Raw genomic sequence first — 13,346 nt, 5'->3', positions numbered from 1 at the left:
CCCTCCTACCCACCTAGTAAGCAATGCTGCTGCAGCAGACACTAGTTGGGAATCCTCTAATCCAATTCAAGTTGTCTTTACAATGACTAAAGACATCTGGCTGGGCGTGATGTTGAGCCTCTCCTGGGTTAGTTACACAGCTTGTTTCCTCATTCCCAGGGAGAGTAATGATACATACAACGCACATTAAGTACTTAACACAGTATCTGGCGCACCAGATCCCCTCCAGAATCTTCTGTTCGCCCCCGCCCCCGAAGTTACTGGTTCCTGGAAGATGGATGTCCTGCGACCTGGCAAGCTCGGTAGAAACAGACCGTCAAGCTGACATTTTCCAAATCTGCATAGGCACCTGTCACCCGGTACTTCAGCCTCTACTAGGTACCGTCTCGCAGGAGGACCGCCCCGGCGGGGTCTGCTCAGCCCAACTCCTCCCCGCAAGCTCTGGCGCCGCCCTCTCCCCGCCTCCAAACTTCGCAGCCCCGGGGTCTTCAAAGCCCTCCAAGGCCAGCTGCTTCCTTCCTCCCTCTCCAGACCCATTTTCAGCCTTCTTCGAACTCAACCCCTCTGGCCTGTGAATCCCCGAAGCTGCTCCTTGCCGGGTCCCGGACTTCACCTCCATGGTTTCCAGGGCCTACCCGCTCCCCAACACGCCCTCATCCCACCTGCACTTTCTGCCTCTTCAGCGCCGCCGCGTCGAGCCACACGCCGCACGCCTCCTTCTCCTCCGGGCCTTTCCGCTTCATGACAGCTGAGGAGAACGAGCCAACTGGAACCCGGGAACCCGCGCCGGACGCCTCTGGAGACCGCCGAGGCCGCCTCCGCCAACGTTCGGAACTCCCGCCAACGCGGGGGGCGGAGCTACGCGAGGCGGAGCCACACCGCGGCCGTCTGGACTCAAGCCCCGCCCCGGAAGAGCCTGTCGCCGTGAAGCCACGCCCCCCGAAGCTCCGCCCGCTGCGTTAACGGCTTCAACGGCACATCCTTGGGCGAGTTCGGCGCTGGGCTTGCGATTCTTTCTGATCCTCTTCTCAGGAGTATTCCAGAAGCCCTGCTGTGTGAATGGGTTCTCGACGGCGGGCCGGGAACGCGCATTTGGGCGTTGCCGAATTGCGCTTTTTACTGTGACTGTAATACCCCGGGGCTCGGGGGGGCCTTCCTGTGTCATTCGTCCCCGAGGAAGCGGCAGACCGAGGGCCTGGCCCCGACTCCAAAGCTAGTATCAGAGGAGCTTGTGACTTTCGTAATTAAAACAGAAATCTAAACATCACTACTAAACCACATAGAAGAGGATTTTGCAAACGTGAAGTAAAAAAATTGGAGTCGAGCTAGTTGCGGGGAGCTGGTGAAGTATGTAGCTCAGCGATAAACTCTTGCGACCCTGGGTTCAATCCCCAGCATAGCAAAAAAAAAAAAAAAAGTTGGAGGCCAGCCTGGGCAACTTATCAAGACCTTCCTCTTAAAGGGGGAAAAAAAAAAGCTTTCAGTGTGTAGCACTTTACAGAGGAACAAGGGAGGTAACATTTGTGAAAGTACTTTTTAATTTTGAAAGCCCTTCACAAATGCAAAATGCTTCCTATGCCAGACCATAATCTTCAGGGGTGTGTGTGTGTGTGTGTGTGTGTGCGCGATGCATGTTTCATACATTATATATTTTAATATATCAAAATATTCATCAATATATTACATTTACGTATACATATAGTCCCCCATAATATTTTAGCAGTGGTATATTTCTTATTCATTTGGGGGTTTTCTTCTAATTTTTCTTGATTATATACATATTGCTCATGTACTATGAGAAAAGCAGTATTATAAAAGTTAACGTAAAATCCTTGAAGAAAAAAACAAAAAAAAAAGTGGGACTCTGTATATTTTATACACATTCTTTTAAGTACTCCTCAAACTTAATAATGAAACTCTCCCTACTCCCTTGCCAAATTAAGTCATATATATGTACATATGGGTGTGTGTCTATTACATATACCACTCTTTGTAAAATAAGACCCCAACCTGCCCGGGCAAAGATAAAACAGGAATTCCTCCCCTCTACCCTCAGAGGCTCCAACTTTAACGGGGAAAACCTCCCCCAATATCATGAGCAGGGCTCCCTCCCTAGAACAGGACACAAAAAGCAAAGCTGCAGCTGTTATCACAGTCACTTTATTTATATCCAGGACATAGCAAAAGTCCAAAGCAGCCCTGGCTCCAGACCCACTGAGCTCCTCCTGTGGATCTGGACCTTTGCTCAGGTTTCCCCCTCTGCCTGGAATGCCCTATTCTGTCTGCAAACTCCTATTCACTCTTCCCAGCCAAGACCCTGGGTACCCTGGGGAACACTTATTCTCTTCTCCCTTCTTCCTTGACAGTTCATTCTGGTATTAAATCCTCTGTGATCCTGCATTGACCACAGGGCCTGGTGGGTGGCCTGCCTCCGAGAAGAGGCCAAGGACGCACTGGATAGATTACTGAATCATGAATAAGAGATCTGGGAACTGCTGTGTGGGACACAGGCCAGAGCTAGGAGGCTTGGGGCTCACTGTCTGGGGCAGTGACTTGGATATGTGGCACTGATTGGGATCTCCTTGAGCCTGGCACAGTCTTCTACCTTTTGGGGCTCCCTGGAGCTCTGATCCAGGCTGGGGCTCAAGGGACAGTAAGGTCCTGCACATATTTGAGCCCGTCCCTTTCCTCTCTACTGATAAAAAGTGGGTAGAGGTGGGTTACTGAAGCCTCCCCTGCCTCTCAACTCAAATGTAACTCTGGTCTAAGTTTTACCATCCACCCAGACAATCCACAAGCCCCAATCCAGGGTCTTAACCCCAGCAGAGTCCCACCTTCACCCCTAGTGGGAGGCAGTGGAGAGAAAGCCAGGGTGACCCACACCTTCATCTTTTTCCCTGTCCCAAGCGGGGAGCTAGGCAGATCCAGAGTTGACCCAGCAGCAACTGGCCAATCCCTAAGTCTAAAGGTTGGCCAGTGCCATCCTTGACAGTTGGGGTATGTGCAGGGAGTCACCGCGGGCCAGACACAAACAACTTTACCAGGCCTTGTTCCTATCTGGGGCCAAGCCCGAACCCCTGTCCCCCACCATACCCCTCCCTACCGGCTGCCCCTCCCTTCACTTGGTCTTCTCGTTGAGTTTTCGCCATACCAGCTGGCTGAGAAGAAACGCAGTGAGGACACTGCTGCCCACAGTGAGCAAGAAGAGGGCGGAGAAGTTGTGGGGACAGCGTGTGTGTAGAGGCTCATAGATGGGTCGACGGGCCTCGTAGTCCAGCGTCACTGCCTCCAGCTGAGCCAGGGTGCACAACACCAAGAAGACATGGAAAACCTGGTGGCCCTGCCCAAAGACATGGCAGCTGCCTGGGAACCAGCGCTCAGGCACGAAGGTAGAAAAGAAAGCGGCAGCCAGCAGAAAAAACACCACCTGGCACTTGTGGTAGAGAAGAGCTGGGTCGTCTATGTCAGAGTGAGGGGACACCAAGATACGGTGCACCACCGGGCTGATGTCCAACGCATAGGCCAGGGCTGAGGGCACCTCCTGGCAAGTGCGGCCCAGCAGGCCTGGCTTCTGGATGTACTTGTTGTAGCAGGAGCCGGTGCAGGAGAGCCAGGCCAGAAAGGCAGCCACGGGCAGAAAGATGGCCTGCACCCTGGCATGCCAGGCGGGCTCAATGGCGTAGTAGAAGTGCGCCAGGGCACTGCCAAACTGGTACACGGCCACACCCACGTAGTCCAAGAAGAAGAAGCTGTAATGCCAGAACTCGGACTTGGCCTGCAGGAGGTGGGCCAGGGTGCTGAAGGACAGGTAGGTGAAGGAGGCCAGGACGATGATGAAGAGCGGCAGGGCGTGCGGGTCTCCCAGCAAGTCCACGGTCCCCACAAAGATGGCCAGCCGCAGGAGCAGCGCCAGGGCCGCCAGCAGGTGGGTCCACACGTTCACGGCCTCATTGTGCTGCTGGAACAGCGTGCGGAAGTAAAAGCGCCAGGTCTGGTGCAGGGGCCGGTAGCCAGCGTAGATGTAGGGCTTCCAGAAGAGGGGCGGCACCTCCGCTCGGTCCACCGTGAAGACCGGCTCCGGCTGCAGAGGCTCCTGGCCGATGTGCCACAGGCTGGACAGGAGGTGGCTGAACTTCTGGGCTACCGCCATGGCCATGGCTGGGGGCCTGGACAGGGAGCTGCGAGAGAAACCAGAGAGGAGTCAAGGGCCTGGTGTGCAGCTCGCCCCGCCAGCAGCAGCCCAGCTCTGATGCCCAGGTTCTCCTCCCTCTTCCCACAGCCCTGTTCCTGCTCTGGGTTTGAGGAGGGAACCATCCTGAGAAGAGTCAGATCCTACCTCAGGAAGCCAGAGCACTGCTTTGTTCCCTAAGAGCCTGAAACAGCCTCTGACGCACACACGGTCAATGTCAGCCCCACAGCAGCCCAGGTGTCTGCCCTCCTCCAGTCCAGTCCAGACTCACCACGCAGAACACTCCAGAAGGGCAGGTGCTCTCAGCCCAAGTTTGTGCCCCCATTAGTGTTCACCTGGTAGGACAGACCTGTTGCCTCTAAAGCCCTTCAGAGTTGCCAGGGGCTCCCGCTAATCTTCCATTTCCCTATCTGACCGGTGACTTCTTCCTTCTCAGCCTTGCTGCTCAACCACAGCGCACTTCAGCCCCAGGCACAGCCTCACCAGGCCCCTAGGACTGCTGCTTCACACGCCTACAGCTTTGCACAGGCCGTTCCCGAGACATTTTCCCATCTAGCCTACTTGGCAAACTCCTATTCATCCCTCAAAACCTATTTCTTCTGTCCTTCAGACTATCCTGTGGCTGTTATGACACTTCTCACAGACACTGAAATTGTTGACCAGCGCTCAATGAAGGCAGACAGTTTGATTATTTTGCGCACCCCTGGTATTTCGCAAGAGACTGATACTCAGTATTTGCTGAATAAAAGGACAACATGGTAGCATTCTGATAACAATTCATGCCCTTCAAGGTCCAACTCCAAAAGCTACTTTTTATCCTGAAAGTCCCCAGCTAACAACCAATCCTATAAAAACAGCCCTTCCCCTCAGCCCCCACCTCCACTCTCCTGTTGCTCCTCAGCCAGTTTTCCCACTGTGCACATTTCTGATTCCAAATAAATCAAACTAACCCTTCATCCTGGCACTCCAGGCCCTATGAACTGCTCCAACCCTCATTTCCCACCTAACCCCAATGTCACACTGACTACCTTTCCCTGAGTTGAAATCCTCTGAGGCCAGTACAAGTTTCCCCTTCTGGGGGCCTCCTTAATGCCCTCCCTGCTTTCCCTCTGACCTACAATAGGTGACACAATCGATTCACTCATTCGCCTATCAGATCCTGAGCCTGCTGTGCCTCAGACGGGTGATGGACCCCGGACAGGGCACAGTGGAAAAGGATCCAACCCCTGCCCTTGGGAATCCCATGACCTGGGAGAGGCTACAGAAAGGAAAACAGCAACAGCAAATGCTTACACAGCACCAGCCAGGAGCCAAACAGCATTCAGTAATGATTGACCCTGTGGGGGAGACGCTGTCTTTATTCCCATGTTCCAGAACAGGAAACCCAGGCACAGGTATAAAGTACCTTGCCCACCCAGTCAGCCAGGAAGTGCAGAGGCACATGCCAAAGTCAGCCTGGACCCTTAACCACCACGCCAACCTGGCCTTTGCAAGATGAGGTGGCAAGTGCCATTAGTCACTTCACAACTGCACTGTTTTGCCTGGTATCCCTTGCTCGATTCAGGTTTATCAACATTCATTAACTATTTATTGAAAAACCTGCCCAATTATTCCCCCCCATGCCCTGCCACCAACTGCATCCCCTCCAACAAGCTTTTTGGACTCTTTTGGACTCATTGTTCATCAGACTTCAACTGCAACCACCTTTGCCCCAGCCACTGTGCTGGCAGGGTAAAGAATTCGGTTCCCTGTCCCTAGCAGCAAGGTAATCACTCCCAAAGCCACCAGTAATTCACACAGTCCAAGTTAACGCAGGGCGCTAGCTACCCAGAGGCAGTGTACCAGCCCTGCCCTCACTTCCACCCCAGCCTGACCCCAACCCTAAGCTCTCCCCCACACACACTGGATTCTGGAGTTGGCCCTGGCACCTGGCTTTTCCTGGCAGAAGTTAATAAGTCCTTCACCACCGCACAGTGCCAGCTATCGAAGCTATGTCTTCTTGGTGTTGTGCCAGCTAAGGCAGCTACCTACCGCAGTGCCAGCTATCGCACTATCCCAGAGAGCCTGGCACAGGGCACGTTGTGCTGATGGACTAATTCGTGGGTCCACTTCCACCCAGAGTATGAGAACATGCCTGCGAACTGGGAGTCCAGTGCAGGACCTTTTCCTCCCCTAAGAGACTGGGCTTCAGCTGCAACCATTTGACCTCGCCTTGCACCCTTGTCCACTATCATGGCTTCCTTACTCAGGAGCTCAGGGGCCAGAAAAGGCCTCCGGAGGCATCTCATGCAGCTTCCTTGCATCACACGAGGAAACCAGAGCCTTCCCAGAGTTGCCATCCCAGCAAGGTTTCCACTCTGCCATGGGGAAAGGACCAGGGAATGACACTGCCCTCGTTACTGGGTCCTTATAATCTGCTATGTCCAGTCCTAAGTTCCGTATCCCATTCTTGGAACTTCCCCAGGCCTAACAGCACATTAAAGGCTCTGAGAAGTCCCGCAGCAAAGATGTCTGTCTACTTAGCTTTGTTGAACCTACATGTTCTAAGTTTACGTAGCAAGGACTCCTTTCCCAGTAATTGCATTATAAATCAGCACAAATGTCACGTGTTCACTATATGCTCATCTCTACAGCCCTGCTGCAGTTAATTCTCATTTCCCTGTGAGGTGCGTATTAATAAGCCCATTTTGGGGCTGGGATTGTGGTTCAGCAGTAGAGCGCTCGCCTAGCATGTGCAAGTCCCTGTGTTCGATCCTCAGCACCACATAAAAATAAAATAAAGATGATTGTGTCCAACTACAACTAAAAAATAAATACTTAAAACAAAGTAAGCACGGCTGGGGCTGTAGCTCAGCAGCAAAGTGCTCACCTAGCATGTGCGGGGCCCTGGGTTCAATCCTCAGCACCACATAAAAATAAATAAATAAAGATATTGTGTCCAACTACAACTAAAAAATTAAAAAAAAAGTAAGCCCATTTTTGTTGCTGCACATAACGAGCTCCTTACTTAAGGCCTGAGAGTGCGTGTGGCAGAGTCAAGGTTTGGAACCAGCTCCAGATCTTGCCCTCCTCCTGTCATACACATTTGCATCCCACAGGTGATTTTTTTTTTAAGAGAGAGAGAGAGAGAGAGAGAATTTTAATATTTATTTTTTAGTTTTCGGTGGACACAACATCTTTGTTTGTATGTGGTGCTGAGGATCGAACCCCCAGGCCGCACGCATGCCAGGCGAGCGCGCTACCGCTTGAGCCACATCCCCAGCCCCCCACAGGTGATTTTGGACAATGCTGGTCTAAGCAGAAAACTGGGTCCTTTCCCGTGAACTATCTCCTTAGGCTTCAGCTGACTCAGCCTCCCTCAGCTGCCAGTCACTCACTTGCTCTGCACAGGGAAGCCCTGGCTCACAGCAACCTCCTCAGGAGGGGGACAACGCTTGCTCACAAACCCCATGTCCCCAGACGTGGTATGCCCTAAAGACAGAACCCAGAGGCATCATGTTAGGGTGACAAAGTTCCTGCTGCCCTATTTCCTTTAGGCCTCAGCCAGAGGCCCTGCCCCATCTCAACAGATCTGTTTTCAGAATTAATTCCCATCCCCTGTGTCCGTGGAAAGAGGGCCTGAATCCAGGGAAGAGGGGGAGCAGAGGAAGGAGCCAAGCCTAAGCCAGAGGAAGGGAGCAGGTGTCTGGAGGGACCAGCAGGGCATCCTGTGCGCAGCCTGCCCTCAGCAGCCAGGCCCCACCTGGAACAGGCCACCCAGCCCAGCCCTGCACACCTCCTCACGCCCCGCCAGGCCCTCCAATTGCACTGAGTACCTGAGATGTTTCTCTCAAACCTGGTGGCTGATGACGTCGGCTGTGGGACTGGGAAAAGTTGCCAGATGCCAAGCACTGGGTGGCACTTCCACAGGTAAGGGGCACTGGGGCGGGGCTTCCAGGGACTGAAGATGTCTTATGTGATGTCACCAGAGGGTGGGGCTAAGGACAACTTCCCCACCTCTCCCCTCCCTTCACAGCTCCCACACTGGTAAAATCCAAGCTGCACCATGGGACCACCTAGCCTGGCGTCAGCTGCAGGAGGCAGCTCACCATTAACCTCTGTGTGAGATGCAGAAAAGCCGAAGGCTGAAAAGTTGTGACTTAACCCAAGGCCACCCAGCAAGGGAAGGGCAAAGCTGGGCTGGAGCCAGGTGTCTAGGACCTGGTTGATGGATTCCAGGCAAACTTGGCTGGTTCCTATCCTCTGCTCAGAGGGAATCAAAATGAAGGATACCAGAAATAAAGGAGAAAGCAAACACTCTAAAGGTTTGGGAAGGAGATAGACTTCTGATTTGGACAACCAGGTTTAGCACCTGATTCCATGGCATTCTAGCTGTGTGACCTTAGACAAATGACTCACCTTCTCTGAACCTTAACTCCCTCATGGGAATGACAATATTATCTACCTCTTCAACATCTCTAGAAATTAGAGAAATGCAAATCAAAATTACTCTAAGATTTCATCTCACTCCATTCAGAATGGCAGCTATTAAGAATACAAACAACAATAAGTGTTGGCGAGGATGTGGGGAAAAGGACACTCATACAATGCCAGTGGGACTACAAATTGGTGCATCCAATCTGGAAAGCAGTATGGAGATTCTTTGGAAAACTTGGAATGGAACCACCATTTGATCCAGCTATCCCATGCCTTGATCTATACCCAAAGGACTTAAAAACAGCATACTACTGAGACACAGCCACATCAATGTTTATAGCAGCACAATTCACAATGGCTAAATTGTGGAACCAACCTAGATGCCCTTCAGTAGATGAATGGATACAGAAAATATGGTACGAATACACAATGGAATATTACTCGGCATTAAAAGAGAATAAAATCATGGCATTTGCAGGTAAGTGGATGGAGTTGGAGAATATCATGCTAAGTGAAGTTAGCCAATCCAAAAAACCAAACGCCGAATGTTTTCTCTGATTTAAGGATGCGGATTCATAATGTGGTGGGGGTGGGGGCGCATGGGAGGATTAGAGGAACTCTAGATAGGGCAAAGGGGAGGGAGGGGAAGGGAGGGGATATGGAGGTAAGAAAAATGTTGAAATGAGACGGACATCATTAGCCTAAGTACATGTATGAAGACACAAATGGTGTGACTCTACTTTATGTACAACCAGAGATATGAAAAATTGTGCTCTTTATGTATAATATGAATTATAATGCATTCTGCTGTCATATGTAACAAATTAAAATTTAAAAATTTTTTAAAAATATTATTTACTTCATAGATTGCTGCAAAGATTAAATTTACTAGAACTAAATTTTAGCATATGCTAAGTTTTAGCATAATATAGCATATGATTGCTATATTATTATTATGAATAAGAGTAATAGTATTTGAAATATCCCCCACTTAAGAAATGTGTTCTAGGTTCTCTTTTTTAATATTTATTTTTTAGTTTTTGGGGGACACAACATCTTTGTTTGTATGTGGTGCTGAGGATTGAACCCCCAGGCCGCACGCATGCCAGGCGAGCACGCTACTGCTTGAGCCACATCCCCAGCCCTAGGTTCTCTTAAAAAAAAAAAAGTCAGTCCTCTTTAAGCCTTGAATAGCTTGTACCACTAACCTGGGGTCAGAGAGTTCCCTGTGTCTCCTTAAGCAACTCCCTTATCCCTGAAGGTATATTTAGGGATCAGGAAAATTTGGTTGGAGTTCAGACTTGTGAAGATAGTGACCTTCTTTCTCATTAAATTGTTCTCAGCAAAGACCATTCAGAGTAACCCACTGGATCCACAAAGCCCTAAAAACTGGCATTCACTGCCAGGCCCACTCCAGGTGGCTTGGAAGTGACATCCACAGGGCAGAGGGCCTCAATTTCAGCAGCTCCAACAGTCCTGGCCCAGGGCAGGACACTCAAGGTAAAGTGCTTGAGGAGACAATTCTAGAGGCACGTGTCCCGGCCTGGCCAGGTCTTGCAGAATATCTGGAAGGCTTCCAGGCTGGATACACCTCAGGGCTCATCCCCAGAGTCCCAGTGGGAATCCTCTGTCAGTCTGAGAGACAATTCACATTGCCCTTTCCTAAGCTCAAGGTACCCTCCTCACCTCCCTCCTCAGCCAAGACTTGCCCCAGATATCTCTTCCAGGACTCCATCCCAAGGTCAAAGTTTCACATAAGAGCCCTGGAGCAAAACGGAAGGATAGGCTGTGGGGGTGCTACAGAAAACCAGCTTTAGGGCCCAGTGCACTAGCACATACCTGTAATCCCAGGACTGGGGAGGCTGAGGCAGGAGGATCGCAAGTTCAAAGCCAGCCTCAGCAACTTAGACCCTGTCTCAAAATAAAATATATATATATATATATATATATATATTTTTTTTTTTTTTTAAAGTTGGGGGCTGGGGTTGTAGTTCAGTGGTAAAGTCCCCCTGGATTAAATCCCTAGTATAAATAAATACAAAAACAACAAACAAAGAAAAAGAAAACAGGCTTTGGAGAAGGAGAGCTCAGAGTTACTCCCATTCCCAGATTTCACTCAGTGCTCATTACATGCCAGCCTCGGCCCTGCTGCTACCAGGATACTGTTCAGCTGGTGACCCAGAGAGCTGGAGAGGGCCACTGCCCCAAGGGTGGGCGTCCACCACTCACCTCTGACAGACAGTTTCAGGAGAAACCAGGATCCTCAGGTTTTATGTGCAGATGGGATTTCAGGCCTGGAACTTACTGGTGACTTTCCTTCTGAGCTTCTTTCCTTAGTTACAATCAGCTAACCCTTGGGCCCTTGTAAAAGCCTACTTTATAAATAACATCTCTTATCAGTATGATTTGGTTATAATTCTACTTCTTTGCCTCCTTCCTGGCATGCAAAATATTCATTGTTGCTTTTGAGCCCTGATTGTTCAGCATTTTTTATTAGAGACAACTTTATCTTGCCATGGAAGGCAAAGTCTAACCTCATTAGATAAAAATAATAAGGCCATGTTGTTGTTTTTTTCATGTTGAAATTTTTTAGTTTTTATTTGTTCTTTTTAGTGATACATGACAGCAGGATGTATTCTGACATATACATACATGGAGTGTAACTTCCCATTCTTGTGGTTGTACATGATGATGTGGGGTTACACTAGTCGTGTAGTCAATAAATGAACACAGGAAAGTTATGTCTGATTCATTCCACTGTCTTTCCTATTCCCATCTTCCCTCCCTTCCCTTCTTTCTCCTTTGTCTAATCCAGTGGACTTCTAATTTTTCCCACCACTGGGTGTTACATCTGCAGAACATTTGGCCTTTGGTTTTGGGGGATTAAGGCTATGGCTTTTACACATTACACATGTAATCATTTATCAGCATTTTTCATAACACTCAGCTAATATGCACAATTTTTGGTTTTAGGCAACATTTAAAGAGTAAATTTTTAAATAATAATAAGGCCAGGCACTTATTGGAAGGCTGAAATGGGATGATTGCTTGAGTCTGGGAGTTTGAGACCAGCCTGAGCAATACAGACAGCAAAATCCCATCTCAAAAAAGATAAATAGCTGGCACAGTGGCACACACCTGTAATCCCAGCATTGGGGATGCTAAGACAGGAGGATTGCAAGTTCAAAGCCAGCAACTTAGCAAGGCCCTAAGGAACTTAATGAGACCCAGTCTCAAAATAAAAAATAAAAAGGGCCAGGGATGTAGCTCAATGGTTAAGCATCCCTGGGCTTAATTCCCCAGTAAATAAATAAATAAACAAACAAAACAATAAGAAGGACAGGCCAGTGTTAATACAGGGTCTCTCAGAGGCAAACCCTCTGCAGGGATCCTAAAGAGGAGGGCACATTATGACAGAGCCTGAACTATTAGTATTAGGTCTAACATTAATAAAGTTATAAGTGCTTTGCTGTTTAGCAAGACCTTCCACACACACCCCCTCTCCCTCACAACTCTGAGCCTGAGGCTAACCTGTCATCACTGTCAAGGAGGCAGGATGGTCAAGCACCTATATTTCCAAGCCAGGACTCTTGTCCTTCCTCCACCATAGTCAGCTCCCTGGTGCCTAGTAGAGGAACACAGATTGGACAAGCAATGTTCCCCTCTCTCAGTGGCCTCCAGATTTCTCAGCAACTGGGTCACCTCCCTCACTGCAAACCAATTCCCCAACTCAGTCCAATATGCTTAAAGAAAAAGCCCCGCCAAGGCTTCCAAGACTGCACAAAACCCGCTTTTGTTTGTAACATACTTTGAGCCTCCCTCTGTACTCAGAAACGTGATCAGAATGAAATAAGCAAATTAGGGTGGGGGGCTGGTACTGGGGATTGAGCCCAGGGGCACTCTGTCCCTGGCCCCTTTTAAATTTTATTTTGAGACAGGGTCTCACTGAGTTGCTGAGTTGCTCAGGCAGACTTCGAACTTGCAATCTTCCCGCCTCAGTCTCCCAAATTGCTGGGATTACATGCCTGTGCCATAGCGTCTGGCTTGAAATAAGTAATTCTTGAAGAAATTTTTTTGTGGAATTCATATTCACCACTGCTCTGAGGAGGGGACCCAGGGGCAGGGCGGCAGCCCAGAAAGGTTGGCCACAGCCAGCCAGCATGAAGCATAGGAATGGCACCTGATTTGCACTGCTGACCGGCAAGAGCCCTCTGGGAGCAGAAGTGGGACCACAGAAGAGCAGCCTCTCACCGACGGAGCCCAGGGGCGTATAAGCCCAGCCCCACTATGGGAGACCAGGTCCCTACCCAGATAGGAGCTCCAACTTGAGGTCCTACCTGTCTAGCAAGTGCAGTCAGGCTCTGAGAATCCATCAAACTCCCAGGCCTTGGCTTGAAATAGCCGCACAGGCCTCGGGGAACTGCCCCAGGTAAATCTCTGGGGTCCTCAAGCCTGCAGGTGAGAGGTCATTGCTGCGAGGAGGGGCGTGGAGCGTGTTCCTTCACCTTGGGGAAATCATGCCCTCCTGATCCCTGGGAGGGCAAGGACCTGGGGAGCAAGAGCGTCTCCTGGGCCCCAGCACTGCTACCCCCTCAGTTCTGGTTCCCCACAAGGACCACCCACACACCTTTCTGCCCCATTATCACGTCGATTCCTCCTCCAGGAGGGGGGCGGGCGGTGGGAGGCCCTGCTGGGTGGGGCCGGCTCCCGGCCTAAGGTCTTCCAGGTCCTCCTCATAGCC

The 13,346-nt window shown here is 50.2% G+C and overlaps 2 protein-coding genes across 5 annotated transcripts in view; both read right to left on the bottom strand.

Moving 5' to 3' along the window:
- Positions 1–1,992, bottom strand: part of LOC107142105 (aurora kinase A and ninein interacting protein) — a 17,534-nt gene extending 15,542 nt beyond the window's left edge. The window contains exon 1 of the mRNA XM_015485485.2: positions 663–1,992. Within this exon, the coding sequence (XP_015340971.1) occupies positions 663–743 (81 nt within the window). The 5' untranslated portion in view covers positions 744–1,992. The remainder of the gene's footprint in view (positions 1–662) is intronic.
- Positions 1,993–2,144: 152 nt separating this feature from the next.
- On the bottom strand, positions 2,145–11,721 carry Paqr7 (progestin and adipoQ receptor family member 7). Of its 4 annotated transcripts, none has more exons than XM_048816059.1 (2): positions 10,835–11,721; positions 2,145–4,178 (listed from the first exon to the last, which is right to left on the bottom strand). In XM_048816059.1, exon 2 carries the CDS (start codon positions 4,154–4,156, stop codon positions 3,119–3,121), a length of 1,038 nt encoding a protein of 345 aa, XP_048672016.1. In that variant the 5' UTR covers positions 4,157–4,178; positions 10,835–11,721; the 3' UTR covers positions 2,145–3,118. The 4 variants fall into 4 exon arrangements, with proteins under 4 accessions (XP_048672016.1, XP_048672017.1, XP_015340970.1 ...); XM_048816060.1 differs by lacking the exon at positions 10,835–11,721 and adding an exon at positions 10,445–10,463; XM_015485484.2 differs by lacking the exon at positions 10,835–11,721 and adding an exon at positions 4,461–5,028.
- Between the last annotated feature and the right edge of the window lie 1,625 nt (positions 11,722–13,346).

The sequence above is a fragment of the Marmota marmota genome, unplaced genomic scaffold (genome assembly GCF_001458135.2).
Source record: "Marmota marmota marmota unplaced genomic scaffold, marMar, whole genome shotgun sequence".
Lineage (NCBI taxonomy): Eukaryota > Metazoa > Chordata > Mammalia > Rodentia > Sciuridae > Marmota > Marmota marmota.
This window is presented reverse-complemented; position numbering and strand designations above follow the sequence as displayed.